Source organism: Hemibagrus wyckioides, linkage group LG18 (genome assembly GCF_019097595.1).
Source record: "Hemibagrus wyckioides isolate EC202008001 linkage group LG18, SWU_Hwy_1.0, whole genome shotgun sequence".
NCBI classification, from domain to species: domain Eukaryota; kingdom Metazoa; phylum Chordata; class Actinopteri; order Siluriformes; family Bagridae; genus Hemibagrus; species Hemibagrus wyckioides.
Window position 1 is genome coordinate 11,907,320 of NC_080727.1, and position 25,216 is coordinate 11,932,535.

Sequence of the window (25,216 nt, forward strand, 5' to 3'; positions counted from 1 at the left end):
AATACATAACTGTATAAATAATACAAGTTGTATAGAAAATACATTAATACAATATAATACTTGGTACTGTTGTACCTGACAAATGATGGTACAGAAAAAAAAGTCATGCATAACATTTGAATAGAAATAAATAAAAAAAAAACATTTAAAGAGAACTGACCTCTACATTTAATAAATTGCCTTGATAATTAAATGATAAAAGTTTGAGGTAGGTACCGAATATTACTGTAGTTTTAAATACTGCTTCTGGTTATTTGACACGTTAAACCATTTACATTTTAAAAATACATTTTATGTAGTTTCATAAAAATACATAATCTTAACTTGATATATATCACACACACACACATATAGTAGCAAAAATGTTTGTCAGTATACACACACACACATCATAGTCCAGAAACATTCAAATGAAATGAAAGCTGTGTCCCTGTCAACATATTCATGAATGATTTCATTTAATTAGCTGCATTAAGTGGCTAGATATTAGTTCTTCAATTTCAGTAGATGTCATAGTCACAAATCCTAATTTTTCTACCATATCACCAGCATAGAATCACACTTGACACTCTGCTTTACCCAAAAATAATATATTCAGTGTCTGTAATGATGATTCGACTTTGGCATGATAGAGTAAGGACTGTACCAAAACTAAATCAACTATTCAGCATCCTGTGCTCCTGAGAAAAAGCACCATCAATTTTCTCTCATAATGTACTGAAAGAGTGGAGGTTGTGTCATTTGTAACTTCTGTGTTCTGCAGACAGCAAACTATTTCCAGTCTGTTAAAGGGAAACATGGAAAGACTCCAATTTTGTATTAAATCAGCTGGAACTGTCACACACTATCCTAACACTCAGATGCAGTGTATACACACAATCCCACTGTGGTAGTAACGATACTGTAGATGATACCTTTATGCACACACTGCTGCATGCACACTTTGTTAGCTCCTTTAATTTTCTTTAACAAACCTGCTTGAGATTGTTGGCCTCAACATGTGTTGCATTATGGTGCAATCGAGGCACTGAAGGCTGAGAAAGGCCCTCGTTTTCTTTGCAAAGTATCTAAACCTGCTGTCTATCGGGCTGTGACAGAGGAGGCTTAGCACGAGGCAGGAAGTTGGCGCTGCTGATAGAAGGAACAGGAGTGAGAGTAGGCACAGTCTGGATCTTGGTGTGATCTGGCAGGCAGAGGCTCAGGCTGGCACACAGGGCACCCCAGTTCTGCTCACACTGCGCATGAATACGGCGGGTAATGGCGAGACGCACCTCCTCACCACAGCCCAGGAGGATGTTCACCAGCTCCACATGAGGCCTGAAGGTATCAGAGAGAGAGATAAGGGATAACTTCATGAACTAGAAATGATTTGTTTTCAATGAAGTTATTTGAACAAACAATACAAGTCCAGTCACCTCCACTAGATATTCAAAAGCCGAGAACTAAAAGTATTTATTTGTAATGATTCTGACTCAAAAAGACAATTAATCATTTACATGACAGTAATGCAGCACTGTTTCAGCAGAGAATTAAGAACTATTGTTGCAATAATAATAATAATAATTTTTTTTAACTTTTCATATTTAATAAAAACATAATTAGCATTACCACCTTAAGAGTGTGTAAGTGAAGCATCAGTTAACATAATTAATATGCCTTAGATGATTCTGAAGTTCTCAATTAAAACATTAAAAACCCTTGAATGCATAGTGTACTGGCCCTCACAAATTTAAGACACTAATTAACCACTTGCTATAAAAGTAGACCACATACCCTCTGGGGAACAGATCCTGGAAGTGGATCATCTCCATCATGACGTTGGTGTTCTCCCTGACCACTGAGCAGAGGTTGTGTTTGTTGTAGCACTCACGCTGCAGCTGAAACACCATCTCCTTCACAGAAACACACTTGCGACTGACACAGCTGAACTTGTGACGTAACCCATGTGCCATGCACTTCAGTGCATCCTTGATGAATGATTTGCCCTGCAGCAAATACTACAATGTTGACATTCACATCTTAGGGGGGATCGTACCTAATGCAGAGCAAAAATCCGACTCCTGAAACTGATTACTTGCTGTGATTCTACTAGTAACAGACGTAGTGTTTAAGAGCATGGAAATCAGCAAACTGTGCTGGACTCTGGACTTGGACATAAACTCCCATGACATCTAGTCCATCCCAAATTCAATATATGTGGACCTGTGTTTCTAGTGAGTTAAAAAAAAACCCAAAAGTTATTTATTAGGGATTGTCACCACTGGTGTTACTGCCATGCACAATGTGAAGAAAGGTGTACAGTATTCAATGATTTAGTATCCTCTATTTTGCTAATTTCTTAATCATTGTTAAAGTCTATCTATCTATCTATCTATCTATCTATCTATCTATCTATCTATCTATCTATCTATCTATCTATCTATCTATCTATCTGTCTGTCTGTCTGTCTGTCTGTCTGTCCACATTCATTACTTTCTCTTATTAGGTCTAAATGATAGTGCCTTCACTGTTATTAATTCTGGTGGACTGATGAACTGGTGACCAATGGAGGTTATATTGGTTATATATACAGGATATATTGGTTACTGAAGATGAATGAATAATATATTTTTATCCCAAACGACAGTTACACTAAGTTGCGTTATATAAAAGAAGGTATTATGCAAAAGCTGCAGCTGTGTTTGAGAAACCCTGGTGACAAAGTGGCTTCTTACCCTAGTCTATTCATGATCAGTGCAGTTACTGGTGTTGAGTGTGCTTCTTACCTGAGAGTCGAATTTGCCGGCGTTGTGCAGGAAGCTCATGCAAATGTCGTGCAGTCCGCGAACCTCGCAGGAGTTGTTAGTAAAGCACTCGAAGGTACCGCAGCCGACATCTCCAGCGCTCAGCAAACACTGCTGGATCTCCGCTACAAAACACGCAGGAGCGCACTTATACATATACAAACGAATATATATTATATTTTAACCTACCTTTATATATATATATATATATATTGATATAAGCCTAAAAGAAGGGTCGGAATTTAGAAATTTTTTGAGTCTGTTTTGAGTTTTGTGCGTAAAGTTGTGCTTTACACAGACTGTTATTCCAGCATCTCCTTCTGACTTTAAGAGCTTCAGCTAAAGCACCACAACAATCTCAGAGTAAGTTTTGCCTAAAAAAAATGTAAGACACAATCACAGGAAAAAAGGATAGTTTTGGACAGCTGTACTTATGCGCTTTTGGCTGTTAAGTAGTCTACACTGAATAGGCTACACGAGCATGGGCATAAACACAGAAAACTTATATATAGAAAGTTATTTTAGTTAGTCTTACCTGTATCCTGCAGGGATAACCGTCTTTTCTGAGCGTGAAGAGGCCTCTCCTGGGAGGAGGTGTCATAAATATCTGCGGACTCCGAAGCGTCCACTCTGCGCTGTACAATCAACACCAGCACTACTACAGCCACTTTCACATACATGTCTAGCAGTGCTAATAAAACTGTCTAAAAATGCAGAAGCTTTCTTTCACTGCGCCTTGGGATTCCAGGAGCATAACCGTAAGAAGCAGCTTAAAGGAGAATAATGAAATGCTGCATTAGACAGAGGCGTAAACGTGGAGCTGCAGAGAGGATGATGCTCACTGTGTCCCCTTCAAACTCCAGTGTTTGAGGAAAGAGACGAGCAGGTGCGGTCAGTCTCCCAGCTGGCCTATCACAAGCGCGGGAGTTACGTGCCACACCGCACACTGCCCTATTCATTAGGAGACCTATATCAATGCGCCACCAGGGGTTACTATAGTTACCAGGGTGGCGTTGCGGGATGTAGCCAAAGCGCGCTGTTAACTGGAAAATCTGGAAAAGCTGGACAATGACCATTAACCAGTGTGACATACTTGCTGAGGATGTATTTACAGACAGACAGTAAAAATGTTAGAAAACTTTTTAAAACTAGTCCTAATCATGGATATATTTGAAACTTTGTATCATTCAATTGAATATTTTCTTTTTTTCATTGAAAAACTAGTGATGTGACTGTAAATATGGTGTTTTTGAGGCTTGTGAGAGTGTACATACAGCTGACTATTTTTTTGTCATTTGTATCTGTTCATGAACCTCTGTAGTGATTATATGTACTGCTGACAAGTGTCATTTATTTTGAAATATTTCCAATAAAGTATTAAGAAAGGGAAAAAAAAACCCTAGAAGGGTAGTTGATGTGAAAATGTAGTTCTGCAAACTGTGACTATAGACAATAAATAGGAGTCAAAAAGATAATTAGACTATGTATAACCCCCACCCTTTTTTGGTTTTGGATCTTTTGTCTCTACTTCTCTCTCATCCTTACTTCACTATTCTGTACTACAGCACTATCACAAGCAAAATGAAATCTAGACTCTTTATTCAATTTTACTTTTTAAGTAAAGTAGAAATGAAATGAATGACTGGGCATAAAACAAACATTCAGTAAGTGCTTTATTCTGATCAGGTTTAAACTAGATCCTCGGAACATGCGATTTGAAGCAGGGCAACACACAAACACACACACACACACACACACACACACACACACACACACACACATATATATATATATATATATATATATATATATATATATATATATATATATATATATATAACTGGGGCAATTTAGCTTATCCTTATTCACTGTTTTTAGAAGATGTTTTTAGAACACTGTTTTTATTCAATGTTTGGAAGAAACAGAAGAACCTAGAGGACACCTATAAATTTTCCTGTCAATGTTTACCTATAATCTAATTGTATACTGGATTATTATTATTTTTTTACGGTGAAATGTTGTTGTTTATTACTACTTAAATTAGTAGACTACATAGGTCTGAAAAGCATGGGACAGGATAATAATAATAATAAAGGATCAAATTCTTTATGGTGAATTCTAATCAAAATGTCCCACATTGGTACTGTATTTATGAAAGATGTATTTTTACTAATAGTGATACAAATAAAAGTTGACAAAATGACAGCGAAATGAATAGCAATTAGATTATAAACATTAATGGCATTAATTATCCATATTCTAATGAGGAAAAATAAAAATTCACAAACACATAACCACATCTTTAGTGTCTTGTATGTTTCTTTGTCCTTTTTTACATTATTTACTTAAATGTTTAAATTGCATACTTGAATTTGTTGCTATGAATGAGTGTGTGATGCATTGCACTGCCTTGTGCCCACCAGCTCCACAAAAACCCTTAGCAGGATAAAGGAATTATTGAAAATTAAAAAGAGAATTAGTTGTTATGACCTTGGTGTGTATGAACATGTGTGATGCCCTGCAATGAACTAGAAAATTCATTTTCATTCACCCAGTTTATAAAGTAAGATCTAGAAGATAAATTAGTGAATACAAATGATAGAACGTATGTATGTGAGTATATAAATATTTAATCACCTCCAAATGTTGGCAGAAAGATATTTTGATACAACAGTCTGTTCAAAATCACTGTTAATCTCTGGTCATTGTTTCTGGCTAAAGAGTACTGTACATCACAATAAAAATGAACCTTAATCTGATTATGCTTGTAAAGACATCTGATTTAAGATACCAGTAAGCTTACTTTAACGAGTCTTGCAATTCTATGCCTTATTCCCAGTTGTGGTAAAATAAAATAAATTAAAAGGCAACAATCTATTCGGAAAACCATTAATCATTGCTAAATTAGTGAGGGTGGTGTATATTTCCTGTTTATTAAGAGTCAGTTCCACTAAATAGGCAATTAGGTAGTGCAATTTTGTTCTTTGATTGTGGAGTCTTAAAGCATTTGCTAACTCATCCATTATAGCTCTTAGTTTTGTATCAGTGTGTATTTATCATTTATCATAAGGCAGGGGTAACTGGCCATATCACACACCCGTGGAAAACTGTCCTAGACCTGTTTTGAAGTAAACTATTGTGTTCTGTGGAACTGCAGTGTTTCCCCACACACCAAGTCTGAAAGTTTGATGAGTCAGAGAGTTTCTCGAGAACAAGTTCTGTTCAAATCACAAATCTTTTCACCACAAATGGATGAGTAATGACAAACTGTCCTCATCAATAACCCAGGGCCTCTGCACACTCCCCCATGTGTTTAGTTAAGATAATATTAAAGTGTTTACAAGTTTGAGCTCTGTAAGTGAAGCACTGTCTGCTACTGAGGGCAAATGGAGAAGTCATTCAAGTACTCATTATGTCTAGTCATATTCTCCTTAAAACTTCAGCCTTTTTATGAAATGTAACAAGTGCTAGAAATGGAATCTTTTCTCTAAGTGTTTCTATGGTGTAGTCTTGGTGGCTAATAGATCACTATATATATATATATATATATATATATATATATATATATATATATATATACACACACTATATTGCCAAAAGTATTCGCTCACCTGCCTTGACTCGCATATGAACTTAAGTGACATCCCATTCCTAATCCATAGGGTTCAATATGACATCGGTTCACCCTTTGCAGCTATAACAGCTTCAACTCTTCTGGGAAGGCTGTCCACAAGGTTTAGGAGTGTGTTTATGGGAATTTTTGACCATTCTTCCAGAAGCGCATTTGTGAGGTCACACACTGATGTTGGACGAGAAGGCCTGGCTCTCAGTCTCCGCTCTAATTCATCCCAAAGGTGTTCTATCGGGTTGAGGTCAGGACTCTGTGCAGGCCAGTCAAGTTCATCCACACCAGACTCTGTCATCCATGTCTTTATGGACCTTGCTTTGTGCACTGGTGCACAGTCATGTTGGAAGAGGAAGGGGCCAGCTCCAAACTGTTCTCACAAAGTTGGGAGCATGGAATTGTCCAAAATGTCTTGGTATGCTGAAGCATTCAGAGTTCCTTTCACTGGAACTAAGGGGCCAAGCCCAGCTCCTGAAAAACAACCCCACACCATAATCCCCCCTCCACCAAACTTTACACTTGGCACAATGCAGTCAGACAAGTACATTCTCCTGGCAACCGCCAAACCCAGACTCGTCCATCAGATTGCCAGATGGAGAAGCGCGATTCGTCACTCCAGAGAATGCATCTCCACTGCTCTAGAGTCCAGTGGCGGCGTGCTTTACACCACTGCATCCGACACTTTGCATTGCACTTGGTGATGTATGGCTTGGATGCAGCTGCTCGGCCATGGAAACCCATTCCATGAAGCTCTCTGCGCACTGTTCTTGAGCTAAACTGAAGGCCTCATGAAGTTTGGAGGTCTGTAGCGATTGACTCTGCAGAAAGTTGGCGACCTCTTCGCACTATGCGCCTCAGCATCCGCTGACCCCGCTCCGTCAGTTTACGTGGCCTACCACTTCGTGGCTGAGTTGCTGTCGTTCCCAAACACTTCCACGTTCTTATAATACAGCTGACAGTTGACTGTGGAATATTTAGGAGCGAGGAAATTTCACAACTGGATTTGTTGCACAGGTGGCATCCTATCACAGTTCCACGCTGGAATTCACTGAGCTCCTGAGAGCGACTCATTCTTTCACAAATGTTTGTAAAAACAGTCTGCATGCCTAGGTGCTTGATTTTATACACCTGTGGCCATGGAAGTGATTGGAACACCTGATTCATATATATATGTATATATGTATATATATATATATATATATATATATATATATATATATATATATATATATATATATATATATATATATATATATATATATATATATATATATAATAGATCTCTATAAATATAAAGAGCATTAAAGATTGGGCTACATTATCTACAACAAATTAGTGAACATTATTCTCTTTATATTTACTTTTTTGTCACAGATTATTTTATTCCATATAACGTTAATAAATACTCCATGTGGTGCTTTATAAGCTAGTTTATTTTGCAGTGAGTTTTGGTGATTTGAATACTGTGTGCAGTTTTTGTCTTCCCCAACCTCTGAGTGACTGAATGATATACATTCCGGTTAAGCAGTATATATATGCTAAATATTTGTCATAATTTTCTCTGTGTTGTCTATTGTGTTTGTATAATTTGAACAACATCAGCTGATGCACTGAAAGGAAAACTTTATGTGCATCTGATCAGGTCTACTAATAATAGTTAAATTGAAAAGACAATTCTTTGGAACTTGAGCTACAATTTAGACAGTTTTAAAGATCAAATAACATTAGTGCCAATAACATTTGGGCAAACGTTTTTTTTAATGAACAAAAACATTGGAATTGTTATTATGTGCCACTATCTCTTAAAATACTAAACAGGGTATAAAATGTCCAACATTCTTATAGAGCACCATCTTTTGACTGATGCACTTTCTTGACAGATGTTAGTTCTCATCCTGTCTAATGACCCAGTGTCATCAATTAGACAACTTTGCACTTGATGTGCCATCATTTGAATAAACTTGATAACTTGATAAGCTAGAACAGCTGGACTGTTTAATAACTATTTTCCCCCAGAAGATATTTTAAGTAAAAATGGAAATAGGTTTAGAATTTGGCTTAAAAACAGCTTTAGAGGGAAGCATCACAGCAGATCTGCAGTACCAGGGTGAAAGTGCTCCAATCTTGAGGTCATAAGGGGTCACTGAATGGTTTGGTGAGCATAAAAATAATGTACATCATAAGCCCTGGACTTTGTAAGCAGATCGCAACCCACTGACACTAAATCAGAGAAGAGTGCTTATTCCTCTAGTACAGTTATACCAAGAGTTTATACCAAGGCACATTTAAGATGAAACACTTTATGCTGGTATTTCCTTTTATTTGACACCTGCCTGTATCTTATCTACCACCTTGCATTGTTATTGTAAGTCTGTGTTTAATTATAAGTAAGATTGATCAATAAGCTGTTTATAAAATGTATTTGCACTCTGTGATCGTGATTCATTCAGTTTTAATGTATGGTTAACATTGACTAGATTCTAGCAACTGACAGAAAATGATGAATGATATGTTTCTGTTAAAACATCTTCTTCAAGAAATCATGGTAAAGAAGCCATTATAATATTATAGTAACATTAAGTAAGTAACATTAGGTGGTAAGAGCAGTCAGTCTGCCCAGTCATGTCTGATCATGTTTTTCGATAACGATGCGCTGTAGAAAAACTGAAGAAATCAGATACCATCCACACAACAGAATAACGCAAAGTACTAAAATTATTCAAAATTTGTAAAATGTAGCCAACAAAACAGATACTCAATCAACTAATCAGTGACAGTGTTGCTGTGAAGTCTGAGAGTTGCTGATGAAATAATATTTCCCTTGAGTAAAAGTAAAATTAGCGGTCAACAAAATTATTCAAGAGTATATGTTCATTTAAAGTAAGAACAGTTGAGTAATTACTTTAAAAAATGACAAACATAACCTACATTTGATACAACTAAATTAAAATAGCTAAATCTTAGGAATACATTTTTGAACAATTATGCCAAATGATCTATGCTGAGTGAATATCATCTCGATTATCAACAGTGTATAAAGATAGAATAAAGTATAATGTTAGCTGGTTAGCTAACTTAGCCAAATGCTGTCTGGGGTTCAGTATCTTGCTAGGTTAGTTAGCTTGCCACCCATCAGCACATCTCAGTCAGATCTTTTTAGGTGCATGTGGTGATTTTACAGATCTTGTAGATCATACACAACCTTAAGAGGCAGAACAGACTCTGTGCCGGAGCAATGTTCAGGATGAGTGGAAAACCTATGGGCCACTGTAGCCTCTAGCCAGGAGATGTTTTGGTGTAGTCTCACATAGTAGCCTGACTCAGGCAGTTCCCTAGAACATTTTTATGCTATCTCTGTTATCCCACCCCCACAAACCAACCCATGAGGATTTACATAACCTTTCAGTGTAAACCTAAATGACCTAGTCGCTAGCTGATTGACATGTGACCCCTGTCCAGCAAACATGTTCTTACAAATACCTGTATCCATGAACTCTTGTACTATACCTTGTTATGGCTGCAACTGCTGTGGTAAACATGTATTGCATGACTGCATTGCGAGACATCTTAAAAGAAAAATGATGCCTTAAAATTACCATTATAATAGGATAGAAAAGGATATAATAGGATAGAAAAGGATATAACAGGATAGAAAAAGGATAGAAAGGTTAAAAAGAAGATGAACACTGATTTGATTAAAAAAAAAATTATAATAGCTATAACTGATAGAGTAGGTTGATGTGCAAATATTTTTCTTTTCTACCTTTTCTACCAAACATCGTTACCTTCTCTCCTCATTAAAAATGACCATATGCATTTTTCTGTCTGTGGTATGGTCCTAAAAAATAATATCTGAGTGGCAATGGCAAAAGTAAATCTTTGGTCTTTGGCTTGGATGCATTGCAGGTTTAATATTTTTGAGACTGTGTTGTTGTCTTTGTACTATGATAAAAATGATAAAAATATACACGTCAGCAATAGCATTAAATCCACCTACCTTATATTGTGTATCATGTGGTGCACACTCACTTGGCCATCCACATGATGTAAATAAAAACGTGACAAGGCCACCATCTTCCATTGTTCTGATGCTCACATGACCACTGTAGGCACTTTGATGGTGGATAAGGGGTCAGAATGGGCACTCTGACCAGTCTGTGGCTGCACAGCCCTATGCACAGCAAGTTTTAATGCACCATCTTTCTATTACTGCCAGGATTAACTTTTTTCATTAATTTGTTCCTCAATAGTTCTTCTATGGATTCAGATAGTGTTTATTCCCCATGAGCAGCATTGAGCTTCGAGTGTCTATGATCCTATGATCTCTAGTTCACTGGTTGTCTTTCCTTGCACAATTTTTGAGATGCTCTGACCCAGTCATCTATCCATCACAAGTTGGCCCTTGTCGAAATTGCTCAGATCCTTACATTTACCCAGTTTTCCTGCTGTACAACATGTCAATGTCAATTTCGAAAACGGACTGTTCCCTCGCTGCTTAATATATCCCATTTCTTGACAGGTGCCATCGTAATGAGATGTTATTTACACCACCTGTTAGTGGTTTTAACATTAAAGATGAGTGTTTATTACATTGAACAGAGCAAGCCTGTGCATGCAAAACATGCTAGACATATTAGAATATAATGATAACATTTATATAATACCAGTGACTATATTTCCAGTCAAATCTTTGTGTCATGGTCAGAGTAAAATGGTGAGTGTGTCACAGCTCTAAATCATGCCTGATCTAATTATGTGAAATAACTTTAAAAATATTGTGATCACTCAAATATCACTGCAAATGTTTTACATATTAACAATTTTGACAGTTCATTTCTATTACTCTTGTCATAATGCTGCAGGTATGATAAACCTTTCTAACATAATTAACATAACATAATTATGATGCAAATTGTCATTAAAAAAACATTATTAACAAACTGATCTCACTGATCTGACTTATTGACAGTCAGTTGACAATGACTATTTTTTCATTCATCCTAGCTACAAGGAGTGTTGTGAAACATTCAGATACATTACAACAGAATCACACAGTGACGTATGAGTGCATGATGAGCTCACCATAAAGACCCTAGACAAGAGTACACAGAATTTCAGAATCACAAAACAAGCATGGCCAAGCTGACATCTTGCACAACACAAGGTCACCACAAGCTTGTTTCATGTTAGAAAGCCTAAAAGTGGCTTGTCTGTCTTGCCTTAGACACAAAGCACCCCCTTAGACTCCTGGTAGTATCTGAGTGGCCAGGTTTTCTGTCTCTCCCAAAAAATTGTTACCTCTTGGAAAGAAGTCTGGTAGAAATATGGAAGAAGTGTGGTAGAAAAACTAGGAATTTTATTCAACTTTTTTGGCGTTCAGAAAAACAACAGTGGTTTTTGCCCAGCTTGACAGGATTGAGCCAGTTCTTTCCCTAAACAAATACGTGGAAGCTGTTCTGAGAATGGTGTTCATCTCATTTTTGGACCTTTCCCCAATGCTGGAGTTCTTTGGGGCCTTCTGTATGAATCTATGCAGGACTTTGTCTTGAAATGGGTACCTGAAAACTTTTTCATGTTTCGCGACTGATCACTCCAGTTAAATGATTTGGGAGATAAGTTCAGCAACATATGTTGGTGGTCATATGACTCTGGAGTGACCATATGGTTGAATCCAGGATTTCTGCTTAAGGTCAAATCACCCAATGCCCTGTTTGTCATGACATTATCAACACATATTTTCCTGGCAGTTATTAGAACACTACATGTTCTGTATACAGGTAAATGTTTCATCAAAAACTAAACAAAACATCCAAATCCAAGTGAAATGCAAGGAGCTTTTAATAGATGATATTTAAATATATAAACCTAAATATAGTTTAAAACATTTAAAACACGTTAAACGTCTTTAAAGATTCAAAATCAGTCAGGAAAAGGATGCATGAATATACCTAGTGAGGTAAGGGAGGGAAAAAAAAATCACTTTCTGAGTTTCAGAAATGAGTTGATTATCAAGTATGAACTATTAGACACTACCTTCATAACAAGCCACATACACTATATTGCCAAAAGTATTCGCTCACCTGCCTTGACTCGCATATGAACTTAAGTGACATCCCATTCCTAATCCATAGGGTTCAATATGACGTCGGTCCACCCTTTGCAGCTATAACAGCTTCAACTCTTCTGGGAAGGCTGTCCACAAGGTTTAGGAGTGTGTTTATGGGAATTTTTGACCATTCTTCCAGAAGCGCATTTGTGAGGTCACACACTGATGTTGGACGAGAAGGCCTGGCTCTCAGTCTCCGCTCTAATTCATCCCAAAGGTGTTCTATCGGGTTGAGGTCAGGACTCTGTGCAGGCCAGTCAAGTTCATCCACACCAGACTCTGTCATCCATGTCTTTATGGACCTTGCTTTGTGCACTGGTGCACAGTCATGTTGGAAGAGGAAGGGGCCAGCTCCAAACTGTTCCCACAAAGTTGGGAGCATGGAATTGTCCAAAATGTCTTGGTATGCTGAAGCATTCTGAGTTCCTTTCACTGGAACTAAGGGGCCGAGCCCAGCTCCTGAAAAACAACCCCACACCATAATCCCCCCTCCACCAAACTTTACACTTGGCACAATGCAGTCAGACAAGTACCGTTCTCCTGGCAACCGCCAAACCCAGACTCGTCCATCAGATTGCCAGATGGAGAAGCGCGATTCGAGAGAACGCGTCTCCACTGCTCTAGAGTCCAGTGGCGGCGTGCTTTACACCACTGCATCCGACACTTTGCATTGCACTTGGTGATGTATGGCTTGGATGCAGCTGCTCGGCCATGGAAACCCATTCCATGAAGCTCTCTGCGCACTGTTCTTGAGCTAATCTGAAGGCCACATGAAGTTTGGAGGTCTGTAGCGATTGACTCTGCAGAAAGTTGGCGACCTCTTCGCACTATGCGCCTCAGCATCTGCTGACCCCGCTCCGTCAGTTTACGTGGCCTACCACTTCGTGGCTGAGTTGCTGTCGTTCCCAAACACTTCCACGTTCTTATAATACAGCTGACAGTTGACTGTGGAATATTTAGGGGCGAGGAAATTTCACGACTGGATTTGTTGCACAGGTGGCATCCTATCACAGTTCCACGCTGGAATTCACTGAGCTCCTGAGAGCGACCCATTCTTTCACAAATGTTTGTAAAAACAGTCTGCATGCCTAGGTGCTTGATTTTATACACCTGTGGCCATGGAAGTGATTGGAACACCTGATTCTGATTATTTGGATGGGTGAGCGAATACCTTTGGCAATATAGTGTACCTCCATAGCCTGGCATCCCTTGTAATGCATCCAGCACTTCAACTCTGTCAGTTTTCTGACCATGCACATCATCAGCATGTTTTTTAACAGTTGAATTTATTTCAGGAGTTTGAAGACTGATCTTTCAACATGATTCACCTGACTTATAGAAATAGCTGCAGAAAATCTGTATATTCAGTCAGTAAACCCTATTTTTAACCCTATTTTTAACCCAAGGTGTGAAGGTCATTTATATGTTTTAACAAATCTAGAAAAGATCAATATTTCTGATATACAAGTGATCCTTGCTCTCTCCAAACCTTTAACAAAGTTAATAGGAATTCCTATTGTGTATCTGCCACATATGAATATGGTTGTAAGAAAATTTTTTTGCTGAAAAACTCCACAAACCCCACATACTTTATCCCACATCCTTTCAATTGCCATGTTCATCATTCAAGCTTTTGAAATGATGAAAATGCCCATGCCTAGTGTCTTTAAGCTGCTACTCTACCTACTCTACCAGAGAATCGACTTGGTAATTCAACTGCTAGCAGTTTTGATATCTGACAATAGTATTGCATCAAAGATGGTTGGACTGGGACATTACTTTGCAAAACCTTTCATTGAAATTCCTTCTTATACAATTCTATCTTAGCAAAAGTTATCTAACATTTCTCATTGTGAGATTATTATACAACAAATATAAGACAATTAAGCCTATTGGGCAATAGAATAAAAAACATTTTGTAAATGGAAACAAAATTGAAATGAGATTAACTGAAAAAAAGAGAAAGAAAACAAGAAAAAGACTTGATAATCTAATATTTGTTTAAGAATATATCTAGTAAACATACAATAATCTAATAAAGAGAAACATTAGATGAATTTGCCAATAACTGTAACTGTTCTGCAGTTTAAATATGATATCGGTCCAAATACTAGGGCAACATGAGCAATAGCTCTGCTTGGCAATTGGCAGCTCTATTTGACACAAAGGCACCTCTGTTACTAGGATTACATGGAATGGAAAGTACCTTTGCTTAGCCGGGTCAAACAATGCACTTGGGCCTTTGCACATCTGGCATGCATGCAGCTAATCTCAGCTAGCCACTGAATGTAATGAATCTCCTCCACTATTGGGTGTAAAAGAAAAAAAAGAGGAGCAATTAAACTCAACAGATGCAAGAAGGCTTTGCTGAGGAATGTGGATTTAATTGTTGTGGCTTGAGCTGCACACAAGTGACCTGCAGCTGCGTTTCAGTGTGATTTTTTCCCCTATCCCCATTCAAATAATTACTCTGGTGATTTATAAATGTCCAGAAGACAAATGTAATGTCAGCTGAGACTTCCCTTGACCCCCTCCCCCCTGCGATGCCCTGAACATACAATTTCACACTACATTAGCAAAGCTCTCTAAGGACAGGAGGTTTTAATTGCTGCATATCATAGGCCAAAAAGTGCTGGATAACTCCACTTATTTTACAATGCAGGTTTTAACTGTTGTAAAAAAAATTTCTTTATCAACGGAGACAACGGAGGCCCTCGTACGCAACGATTACAAAAGGCGCAAACATTCACTGGTGCTCAAGAAGGCAGCTTGATACATTAAGAACCAGGGGGCAATGTAATTGTTATTTCTTTGTGTTCTGGGAAACAAGTAAATATCTTATGTAGCTTCTTAGTGGCAGTACTAAATGAAACAATGAATTCTTTAAACAAAATAACAATTTACACTGATCATCCTGTTTAAAATTTGTGAGCAGGACAAACATGGGACTCATGAAGAATCAGTCAGGATCACTAAGAAAGGTAGCATGTGTAGCCTGGGGGGGGTATTAGGTCACAAGGTGGTTAAGGACAATGTACATTATGCACAGAGTGCAAGCTGGGACTCCGACAAGACTAGTTATGACAGCATAATTAAGAGGGAGAGCCAGAAGGTGTGACAGACATGAGGCCTTCCTAAAACATAAAGTGGCTAGCCACAGTGTCAACAAACCTTAGTGTGAGTGGGTACTCTGCCCCTTGCTGTAGTCTTTGCTACCAACAGATGCCTGCATCTTTTGATCAAAGTAGGCATGGTGGATCATTAAAAAAAAAAAGTTCACTCAGTTACTCCTGCGTGAGACCCAGTGCTTTATATATACTATAGTATATAGGTATATACTAATGATCAGCGTTGTGTTTCCTTGCTGGTGTATAACTAATCAATTTGTGGATGTAAGTGGTTACTTCTCTATGCCTAAAGTTTGGTGTTCCTCAAAGTTCTTATTTAGGCCCACAGCTTTTTTTCTTTATATATGCTACCTCTGGGTAAAACGAATAAACACATTATTAACTTCCACTGTTATGCTCATGACACAGTTATGTTTCATCAAAGCCAGATGAGAGACACCAGCTTAATCAAGAAGAGAAGCTGAGAGGTTGATACTTGTTAACCTCCACCTACTTGATTCTGACAGGAAAGAAGAACTTTTCAGGAGTAACTCTGGATGGCCTTTGTGTGATTATTGACCCCTTCATTTGAAGCTAATATTGTAATATAATATTGTAATTATAATATTTTAGTTTTCTTCCATCTCAGAAATATTGCTAAGACAAAAAGCACTACACATTGCAGAAATACTAGTTCATTCAGTTGGATTATAGTAATGCCTTGCTGTCTGGATGTTCTAGTAGGTGGATAAGCAAGCTCCAGTTTGCAGCAGCTAAAGTCCTAACTAGAACCAGAAGATATGACACAATCACCCCTATTTTATCCACATTGTATTGGCTCCCAGTCAAAATCCACACTGATTATAAAATCCTGACCTATAAAACACTTAATGGTTTTGTGCTGCAGTACCTGAGTGATTTTTTTCTGCCATCTGCCATGCTTACTTCGATCACAAAGTGCAGGCTATTTGTTGGTACCTTATATAGTGAAGACTACAGCAGAGGCAGATTTTTCTTTTATAAAGCCCCACAGTTACGGAACAGCCTTCCAGTTAGTGTTCAGGACTCAGATCACTCTGTCACAATGTTCAGGTGTTTGTATGTTGGTGAACTCAGGTGTTTTTATGTTTCTCTTGCCAAATTTTCTTCAATTTTCAAAGGGTATAAAAGACACAAAATATTCCCTGAACTTTCAACGGGATTCAAGTCAGAAATTCAGCTATACAAGGAACGGCCTTCTGGAATTTGGCAACATTGTGTTGGTGAAATGTTCATCTTCTGGCTATGGTTTGTTTCTTCCCTCCTTCTAATGTCTAAGTGCATCTCTCCATACATGTTTCTTATGTGTAATACATTTTCAGAGAAGGAGCCTCATATCATGATGCTTCATCATTGCATATATTACCTTGCAAAGCCTGCAGCTACATCAAGGGCATGCACCACAATCAAATTCCCTTTTCTGAGCCCCTCTGCATATATACACCAATCCACCATAACATTAATTGGTTATGGCTCTTAACCAGTTAAAAACTCTGATTACCTCATTACAATGGCACCTGTCATGGAGTGGGATCAAGTGACAGCAAGTGAACTAGCAGTTCTTGAAGGTGATGGAAAGATCTGAGCGACATTTTACCAACGTTAAATTGTGGTCAACCTCATCTCTAAAATGATAGGTCTTGTGAGCTGTTCCCAGAAGGCAGTCCTTAGAACCTATAAAATGTGGTTGAAGGGAAAAAAAACTAAACACAGTGACCTGGCAACAGGGTTGTGGGCACCCAAGAGTCATCAATGAGGGATAAACAAGGAAAGTTTATGCTGGCTATCACACAGTTGCCTATCACACAGTGCCTCCTGTCCACCACCAAAAGCACCTGCAATAGACATGTGAGCATCAGCACTGAACCATGGAACAATGGAAGAAGATGGCCTGGTCCGATAAATCACATGTTCTTTTATATCATGTGAGCAGCTGGGTGCATGAGAAATTACACATTACATCTAATATGTTGGTATCCTAACCATTCCATGAACTGAAATGGTTTAACAAATAATGGAACTTTTTCCTTCACCTCCAAATAACTCCACTTTACTTCATCTTGAAGAGGTGAGAGATATTTATGATTAGTGGTGATAAATCTCTGCCCTGACAGCAATTGGTGAGCACAGACAACCATCTAGTCCCCACAACTCAGCCTCCAGTTAGTGGTCAGATCAAGTTTCGCCAGATGGGGAAAGGGGGGGACAAAGTATCTTTAACATGGCAGCAGTCACACGACCAAGCCAGTGGAGGAAATCTGAGATCATTGCTGGCTCAGGCTTGGTTTATATTCTGATGAACATTTTTCTGCTGAACACAAAAGGCAGGCTAATGTTGAGCCCTGAGGCTTAATTGGCAGGTGGTGTCCTCAAATATACATGGAACATTAGTGGTATAGTTAAAACCATCAACAAGAGCTTTTAATGCCTGATGAATTCATGTTGACAATAACACCCAAAGCTACATATAATATATTCTGTGGATATAAAAGTTCCTCACATGCCTGTTAAAATTTCAAGTTTTTACAATTAATAAAATTAAACCACAATAAATCATGTCAGAGCTTTAACCACATCTAAATTTTAACCACATCCTTTTAACCAATACTTTTTACTTGTCTGGTCCACTGATTGATTTGTAACATTGTTTTCTTCTGGTAATCCATGGCTTTTTGACTTCACCTTCACCTACAGCTGTCTAATTAAATCCTGCAGGTAAATTTGCCCAACAACTGGAGCTATGCTGAGTCTCACAATTTTGACTAGGGGTATCAGTCCTACCTGAAAAGCAGCAGGCCCATAACATGATGCTGCTTTCCCATGCTTCGCTGTGGTTGTGGTGATCTTTGGGTGATGAGCAGTTTTGTTTTTGTGCCTAAAATATCTTTTAGAATGATTCCCAAAAAGGTCTCACCAGACCCTAACATTCTACCAGTACTCTCCATTCATGTAGGTCATTTAGTGTTGCTTTACATCTGGGAAGGAAGTTCTCAGATGTACAAATTGAGAAGGAAGACATTTTTCTTCTTTACTGTTTCTTACCTGGGATCAGAATCACATCACTGATGACAAGTGTATGTAACTGGTTAATTCTGAGCACAGCCACACACATACAAAAATATATTTATAAAAACAAGTCAGTTCTTATCACTTAAAAGGTGAAAAAGATCCGACATGATTTATCTCGATTTATTGTTTTGAGCAACACATTAAACAAAGAAGAGCACATACTTTATTTTTTAAAAGAATTCACTTCAAAAGAAAATATAGGCATATCAAAAATTCTCATATAATACCCACTACCCAAAACTAACCCTTAAATTTAGTTTTTTTCAATTTTACTTCTCAAGATATACTTCAATCCTACCAGTCGAAGAAAACATTTATTTCGATAGCAAGTGTATAGCTGAGGACAAATGTGCCAAATCTTGCAGACCAAAGTGTATCACAAATGTTACGCCGCGTTACATTCTCAGAAGAATGGTGGTGAAAGATATAAACAAGACAGACTTGTAGACCTTTATCCCAGTGGAAGAACACTATGTCCCTTCTGTAAAGAAAACACATACGCTCTCCTGGAAGGCCTTGCCACTGCAATGGGCTAAAAGCTTTCATTCCCAAACAGATTCCATCACTTGACACCATGTACTGTATGAGCTGGACAGAACACAGTGACCTTTCATAAGCACTTAGTCTGCTTAATGTCCAGTTGTGGAAGAAAAAAAATCTTAATGTCCTGTTGTGAAAGAAGAAGAAGAAGAAGCAGAAAAAAATAGAATCTTCCCCAGCATGTCATCACTGTAAGGAATCCTGGATAAATGCAGCAGCAGGCCATGGGCCAGTCATTAATTTGTGTGTTTCCCACCAACAAAATGGAATCTTCCAAAATACTTATGATGTAGAATTTCAGCCATGATAAAATGATGTAGACAATTCCTAGTGTGTAATATTTATTTGGAGAAGCACTTCCCTGCATACCCTCTAATAAGCAGAAAAAGGAAGCATTTCACAAATGTGAAATGTCAGATTGTGTTCAGATTCCTCATCACAAAAACTATTTATTTACATGACATCATTTAAACAAAATATTCCACTCTTCTTTCACCCATGCTAATTTTATGGATGCTTTCACACACATGGTGCACAGGCCAAAGATCATTTCCATCTCATATGTTTTAAATACGCAAACACACAAGGTCTGTCCAGCTGAGTAGGTTCCCCCACAAAGTGTAATTCTAGTTTGGGTGCAATTCCTCAGCCAATGACCCTGACGCTCCAGGCCATTATAAGAAGCACAATTGAAGAAGCAGCACAACTGGCATCACAGAGCACCTAAAGTATAAAAGCTGTGTGAAATAGAGCTGAAACAATGACAAACATCTAATAAGCATTATGTGAGTTATCAAGGTTTAACTAAATATCAGCTAAGCCACATTAAAAAGTACACTTTACTCAAGTTATATGATGTGTGTGGTCACATTACGTTGATTAACAGAAAAGTCCATAAAGATGTGATAATGTGAAAGTGTGATACGAGTTTCATGGAAATAAACTTTTACCTTATTGTGCCTTTGTTGTACTGGTGTTGCTGGCAGCATCTTGCTGCTCCGTCTCAGTCGATGAATTCAACACTCCTTCTTCTTTTTTCTCTGAGGCCAGGAAGTCATGGATAGCTTTCTCAATGTGTGGACGGAAAATATGGTTCAGCTTTGGATCCACCACCTGAGTAATAATTCGATCCACACCAGACTCCAACATTCCGGATCTATGCAAATAGAGAAAAACCTCCTGCACTTAACACTGTACTGGTGATTTCACTGAACCAAAAAACTCCAGTACTTAATTGTACCCTTAGGTGGTGTTCTAGTACTATTTTCACATAAAGTGTAGCAGATCTTTTTTTTCTGTAGCAGAGCTGTATGATTCCTACTGAATTTGAGAATTATGATTTCAATTTTAAAGGGAAATAAATCACAATTTGAGCAATTATGTAAGTAACAATTAGTGCTAGGTGATTTTCACATATGTTGTATATATTTTGCTACAATACAAAGCAATAAAACAACCTTCTTAACTTGATAAATACCGTCTATAGCCTAAACTCCGCCAAGATGAAAAGTCTGCAATACTGCGAGGAATGAGGTCATAGCAAAGAAGGGTGGAAATTTCACTTGAGATGTGGTACTGGTACAGTCAGAATTATATACAGTATAATTAATATCTACATTTTCCACATAGGTGGTCCATTCAAATAAAGAATAACTAAAATAAATTGGGTCATTTCGTCATAACTGCATTATGCAAGAAGTGTATGTAAGAAGAAAAAAAAATTGAATTTTAATCCATAAGATGCATTTTTTGTAATATTTCCCAGCTCTATAAAAATTGTATTAATCAAATTCCTCAGAATTTGCACATGTGCATCTTGAATTAGTGATTTACAGCACATCTGTAGTGCTGTTAGCAATAAGCTAAATCCTGAGCAAAAAAACCTACATATTTATAGTAAATGTAACCTCATTATTGGTGCTAACAGAGAAACATGTCCTCTGAAAGCAAATCATCAATATTAATAGCAGGTTAAATGCATAGTTTTGGTCATGTTCCTGTTCTTCTGGTGGAAATCAGTCTTAATTGCCATCTTTGAATAACATGTGACTGCTGAGAATTGAGGTAGACAGTGTGTTTAACAATCATTCAAGTTATACCCCCTATTCTTTCATTTCACACATTTAATTATTATTTAGTAATTGGAAATTTATCTTTCAAATCTGTTTTAGAATGATATAATAATTTTCTGTTTTTGGTTCACATCTCCTGAATCATGGGACATAATTACAAATGATTTCCTATATCAATTCTAACCTTTATCCTATACAAAATGTACGACTTGAACAACTACATGGAGAAATTTAGTAGTACAATTTGACAGAAATAGTTACCAATAAATTTCATTGTTAATTAGTTGGACTGTGAAGCACAGTATGGTATGCTACAGTACATCACTTCATTTAGACTAATAATACATCTGACTGTAAAGGTGGGCTTTAATTCTTGACCTACTGTACTACGCTCTGTCGAAGCCCATTGCGCACTTGGTTCTTGTTGATGGAGGGACTCCACTCCTGCGTGCTCAGGTGATTAGCTACGAAGTTGTCCACCTTCTGTCGCAAATTCTGATAAGCCGGCTAGAAAAAAAAAAAAGAGATTGGTTTATTTATGATGATTTTTTTTTTTTCGGACTCACGATAGAAGAGCACTTAGATGGATTTTGTTGTTAAAAGTTAATGATTGATCAGTAGAGGAAAACTGATTGGATTCTATTATAGAATAAATAGTTTCATATGATTCAACTAATCCTCTGTGTTTATTAATCCAGTCTTTACAAGATCTTTGAATGAAAAATGGCTCAAGCAGCTTCCATAAAGTCCAAACTGGCATGCATGAATGTTTGACAGACATTTTCCTGACAAGATCCTTTACAGGCAAATATCTGTACTTTATTTGTCTTTCCTTCTACTCACAATGTTTAAATATATCTTTAATGTTGTAGGTTCCATAAGCTACATACACTACATGCTCAAAAGTTTTGGGACACCCCTCCAAATCATTGATTTCAGGGGTTGGGGTCAGCCCCTTAGTTCCAGTGAAAGGAACTCTTAATGCTTCAGCATACCAAGACATTTTGGACAATTTCATGCTCCCAACTTTGTGGGAACAGTTTGGGGATGACCCCTAGCTGTTCCAGCATGACTGCACACTAGTGCACAAAGCAAGGTCCATAAAGACATGGATGAGCGAGTTTGGTGTGGAGGAACTTGATTGTCCTGACCTCAACCTGATAGAACACCTTTGGGATGAATTAGAGCAGAGACTGTGAGCCAGGCCTTCTTGTCCAACATCAGTGTCTGACCTCACAAATGCGCTTCTAGTGAAATGATCAAAAATTCCCATAAACACTCTCCTAAACCTTGTGGAAAGGCTTCCCAGAAGAGTTGAAGATGAAGCTGCAAAGGGCAGGCCAAATCCATATTAAATTCATGTGCATGCAAAGGCAGACGTCCCAAAACATTTGGCAATACAGTGTACTTTTGGAAATCATCAGGTGATTTATCTTCTTTAGATTAGTTTCTAGACATGTTTTAGGTAGATAAATCTAATCACTAACAGAAGTGCAGAATAACGCAGCTGTGTGATAAAGGACTCCTCTGTACAGTGGTATAAAATTACAGATTTATACTGTACAAATTCTCTACCTGAATAATAAGCTAGTGATTGCTAAACAGCTAATGTTGAAAGAGCAATTGTGTTACAGGTGTTAGAACTCATAGCCTCACTTCATAGTACTGTTCGAGATATCGAGTGCCAAAACTGATTCCTGGACATGCAATCTGACATCCTTTACTACATACATCAGAACATACATGTCAAGAAACTAATCTAAAGAAGATAAATCACCTGATTTTCAAAAGTACACTATATTGGCAAAAGTTTTGGGACACCTGCCTTTACATGTACATGAATGTAATATGGAGTTGGCCCACCCTTTGCAGCTATAACAGTTTCAACTCTTCTGGGAAGGCTTTCCACAAGGTTTAAGAGTGTTTATGGGAATTTTTGATCATTCCACTAGAAGCGCATTTGTGAGGTCACACACTGATGTTGGGCGAGAAGGTCTGGCTCACAGTCTGCACTGTAATTCATCCCAAAGGTGTTCTATGGGATTGAGGTCAAGACTCTGTGAAGTTCCTCCACACCAAACTCGCTCATCCATGTCTTTATAGAGCTTGCTTCGCGCACTGGTGTGCAGTCATGTTGGAACAGGAAGGGGTCATCCCCAAACTGTTCCCACAAAGTTGGGAGCATGAAATTGTCTCTGTATGCTGAAGCATTAAGAGTTCCTTTCACTGGAACTAAGGGCCCAAGCCTAACCCCTGAATTCAATGATTTGGAGAGGTGTCCCAAAACTTTTGGCAATATAGTGTATATGTTACACTGAGCATGGGGCAGAAAACAACCTAAAGTGTCCTCAACATTGAGTTCAACATCACTCTTGAATTGTCACACAGTCAACAGAACCACTGCTGTACCAAAAGTACCTTTACAGATACAAATACGTGTATTTGGTTACCTTTGTAAAATAGGTATAATATAATTTGTTCTTTTGTAAAGGTAAATATCATGAACTTTAAACATCATTTAAAATAAGACGTTCAGAGAAGACACATTATGGACATAAAACGTGTCCAGATGTACATTTTGTCTCCAGTGGAATTCCATAGTATCCAGTGACGCTTTCTGGCTAAACATAAGCACACCCCACTCTGTAACACTGATGCTAGCTAGTCACATTTAGCTAGCTAGTGAGGTAAATTTCACCTTGGTGTCCACGTCTGCTAGACAGTCCCTTCTGAACTCGTCGAAAAGACCTCGGCTCTTCAGATGTTCCACGATTAGTTTGATTAGATGGGGATCTCCTGGAGGAAGAACGGCTGCACTGTTCGCGTTTTCGGCCATACTCAGTGTGATTTACCTGATTATTAGCAAACTAGATTAATGTAGCCAATTGTAGCTAGCAAAAAAGGCTAAGCTAACAAGTTATGAAGTTGCGGTGCTTGGTTTCGAAATATCTTTTTCTTGGCATGTAAGAGGAAGACACTCGCCCTTTTTGTTAGAAAATGCGATGAGCTTTCACTAAACGATGAGCAAAGTCAACAAAACAGCACTGCTAACACACTGAGTTAACAACACTTCCCAGTCCTTTGCTTTGTTGTGGTGGTTTGGTCATGAAGAAATTTTACCGCCACCTACTGCTTAAAGAGAAATTATACAACCAAAAATACAATCCAGCATACAGCCTAAATACAACCAAAATACAAACTAAAATACAACCTAAAAACAATAAAAATACAACCTACATACAACCCAAAATACAGCCTAAATACAACCAAAATACAAACTAAAATACAACCTAAAAACAATAAAAATACAACCTACATACAACCCAAAATGCAGCCTAAATACAACCAAAATACTAACTAAAATACAACCTAAAAACAATAAAAATACAACCTACATACAACCCAAAATACAGCCTAAGTACAACCAAAATACAAACTAAAATACAACCTAAATACAACCAAAAACACAACCTAAATACAATCTAAATACAACCAAAATACAAACTAAATTACAACCAAAATACAAACTAAATTACAACCAAAATACAATCTAAATACAACCAAAGACAAAACCTAAAACACAACCCTAAATACAACCTAAATACAACCTAAAACACAATCCAAAATAGAAAACTAAAATACAACCAAAAATACAACTAAAATACAACCAAAAATATAACCCAAAATACAAACTAAAATACAAATACAATGTATAATTTAATTTGAAAACTTTAGTTTATTTAGAGTTGATATTCTGACAGTCAGTAATTAAGAAAAACACAGATGACATGGATAAAGGCTAATGAATGCTAATAATTATAATAGCAAAATAGAAATAAAAGAGAAATAGAAACTCATACAGAAATAAGACATTT

General features: G+C 37.6%; 1 protein-coding gene across 1 annotated transcript; it reads right to left on the reverse strand.

Moving 5' to 3' along the window:
* Window positions 1-67: 67 nt before the first annotated feature.
* LOC131369157 (uncharacterized) lies at window positions 68-24,459 on the reverse strand. The gene is made up of 8 exons (XM_058415623.1): window positions 24,040-24,459; window positions 21,724-21,848; window positions 20,224-20,425; window positions 3,626-3,844; window positions 3,319-3,487; window positions 2,766-2,908; window positions 1,774-1,985; window positions 68-1,317 (listed from the first exon to the last, which is right to left on the reverse strand). Exons 1-8 carry the CDS (start codon window positions 24,175-24,177, stop codon window positions 1,068-1,070), a joined length of 1,458 nt encoding a protein of 485 aa, XP_058271606.1. The 5' UTR covers window positions 24,178-24,459; the 3' UTR covers window positions 68-1,067.
* Window positions 24,460-25,216: the final 757 nt, after the last annotated feature.

Excerpts from the sequence above, each read along its gene's own strand:
- LOC131369157 (XM_058415623.1), bottom strand. The coding sequence starts at position 24,177 with ATGGCCGAAAACGCGAACAGTGCAGCCGTTCTTCCTCCAGGAGATCCC. Across the intron at positions 3,845-20,223 it reads CCAGTACAACAAAGGCACAA|CTTTTCCAGATTTTCCAGTT; the intron begins TAAGGTAAAAGT and ends GTCATTGTCCAG. Across the intron at positions 2,909-3,318 it reads GTTATCCCTGCAGGATACAG|CGGAGATCCAGCAGTGTTTG; the intron begins GTAAGACTAACT and ends CGTGTTTTGTAG.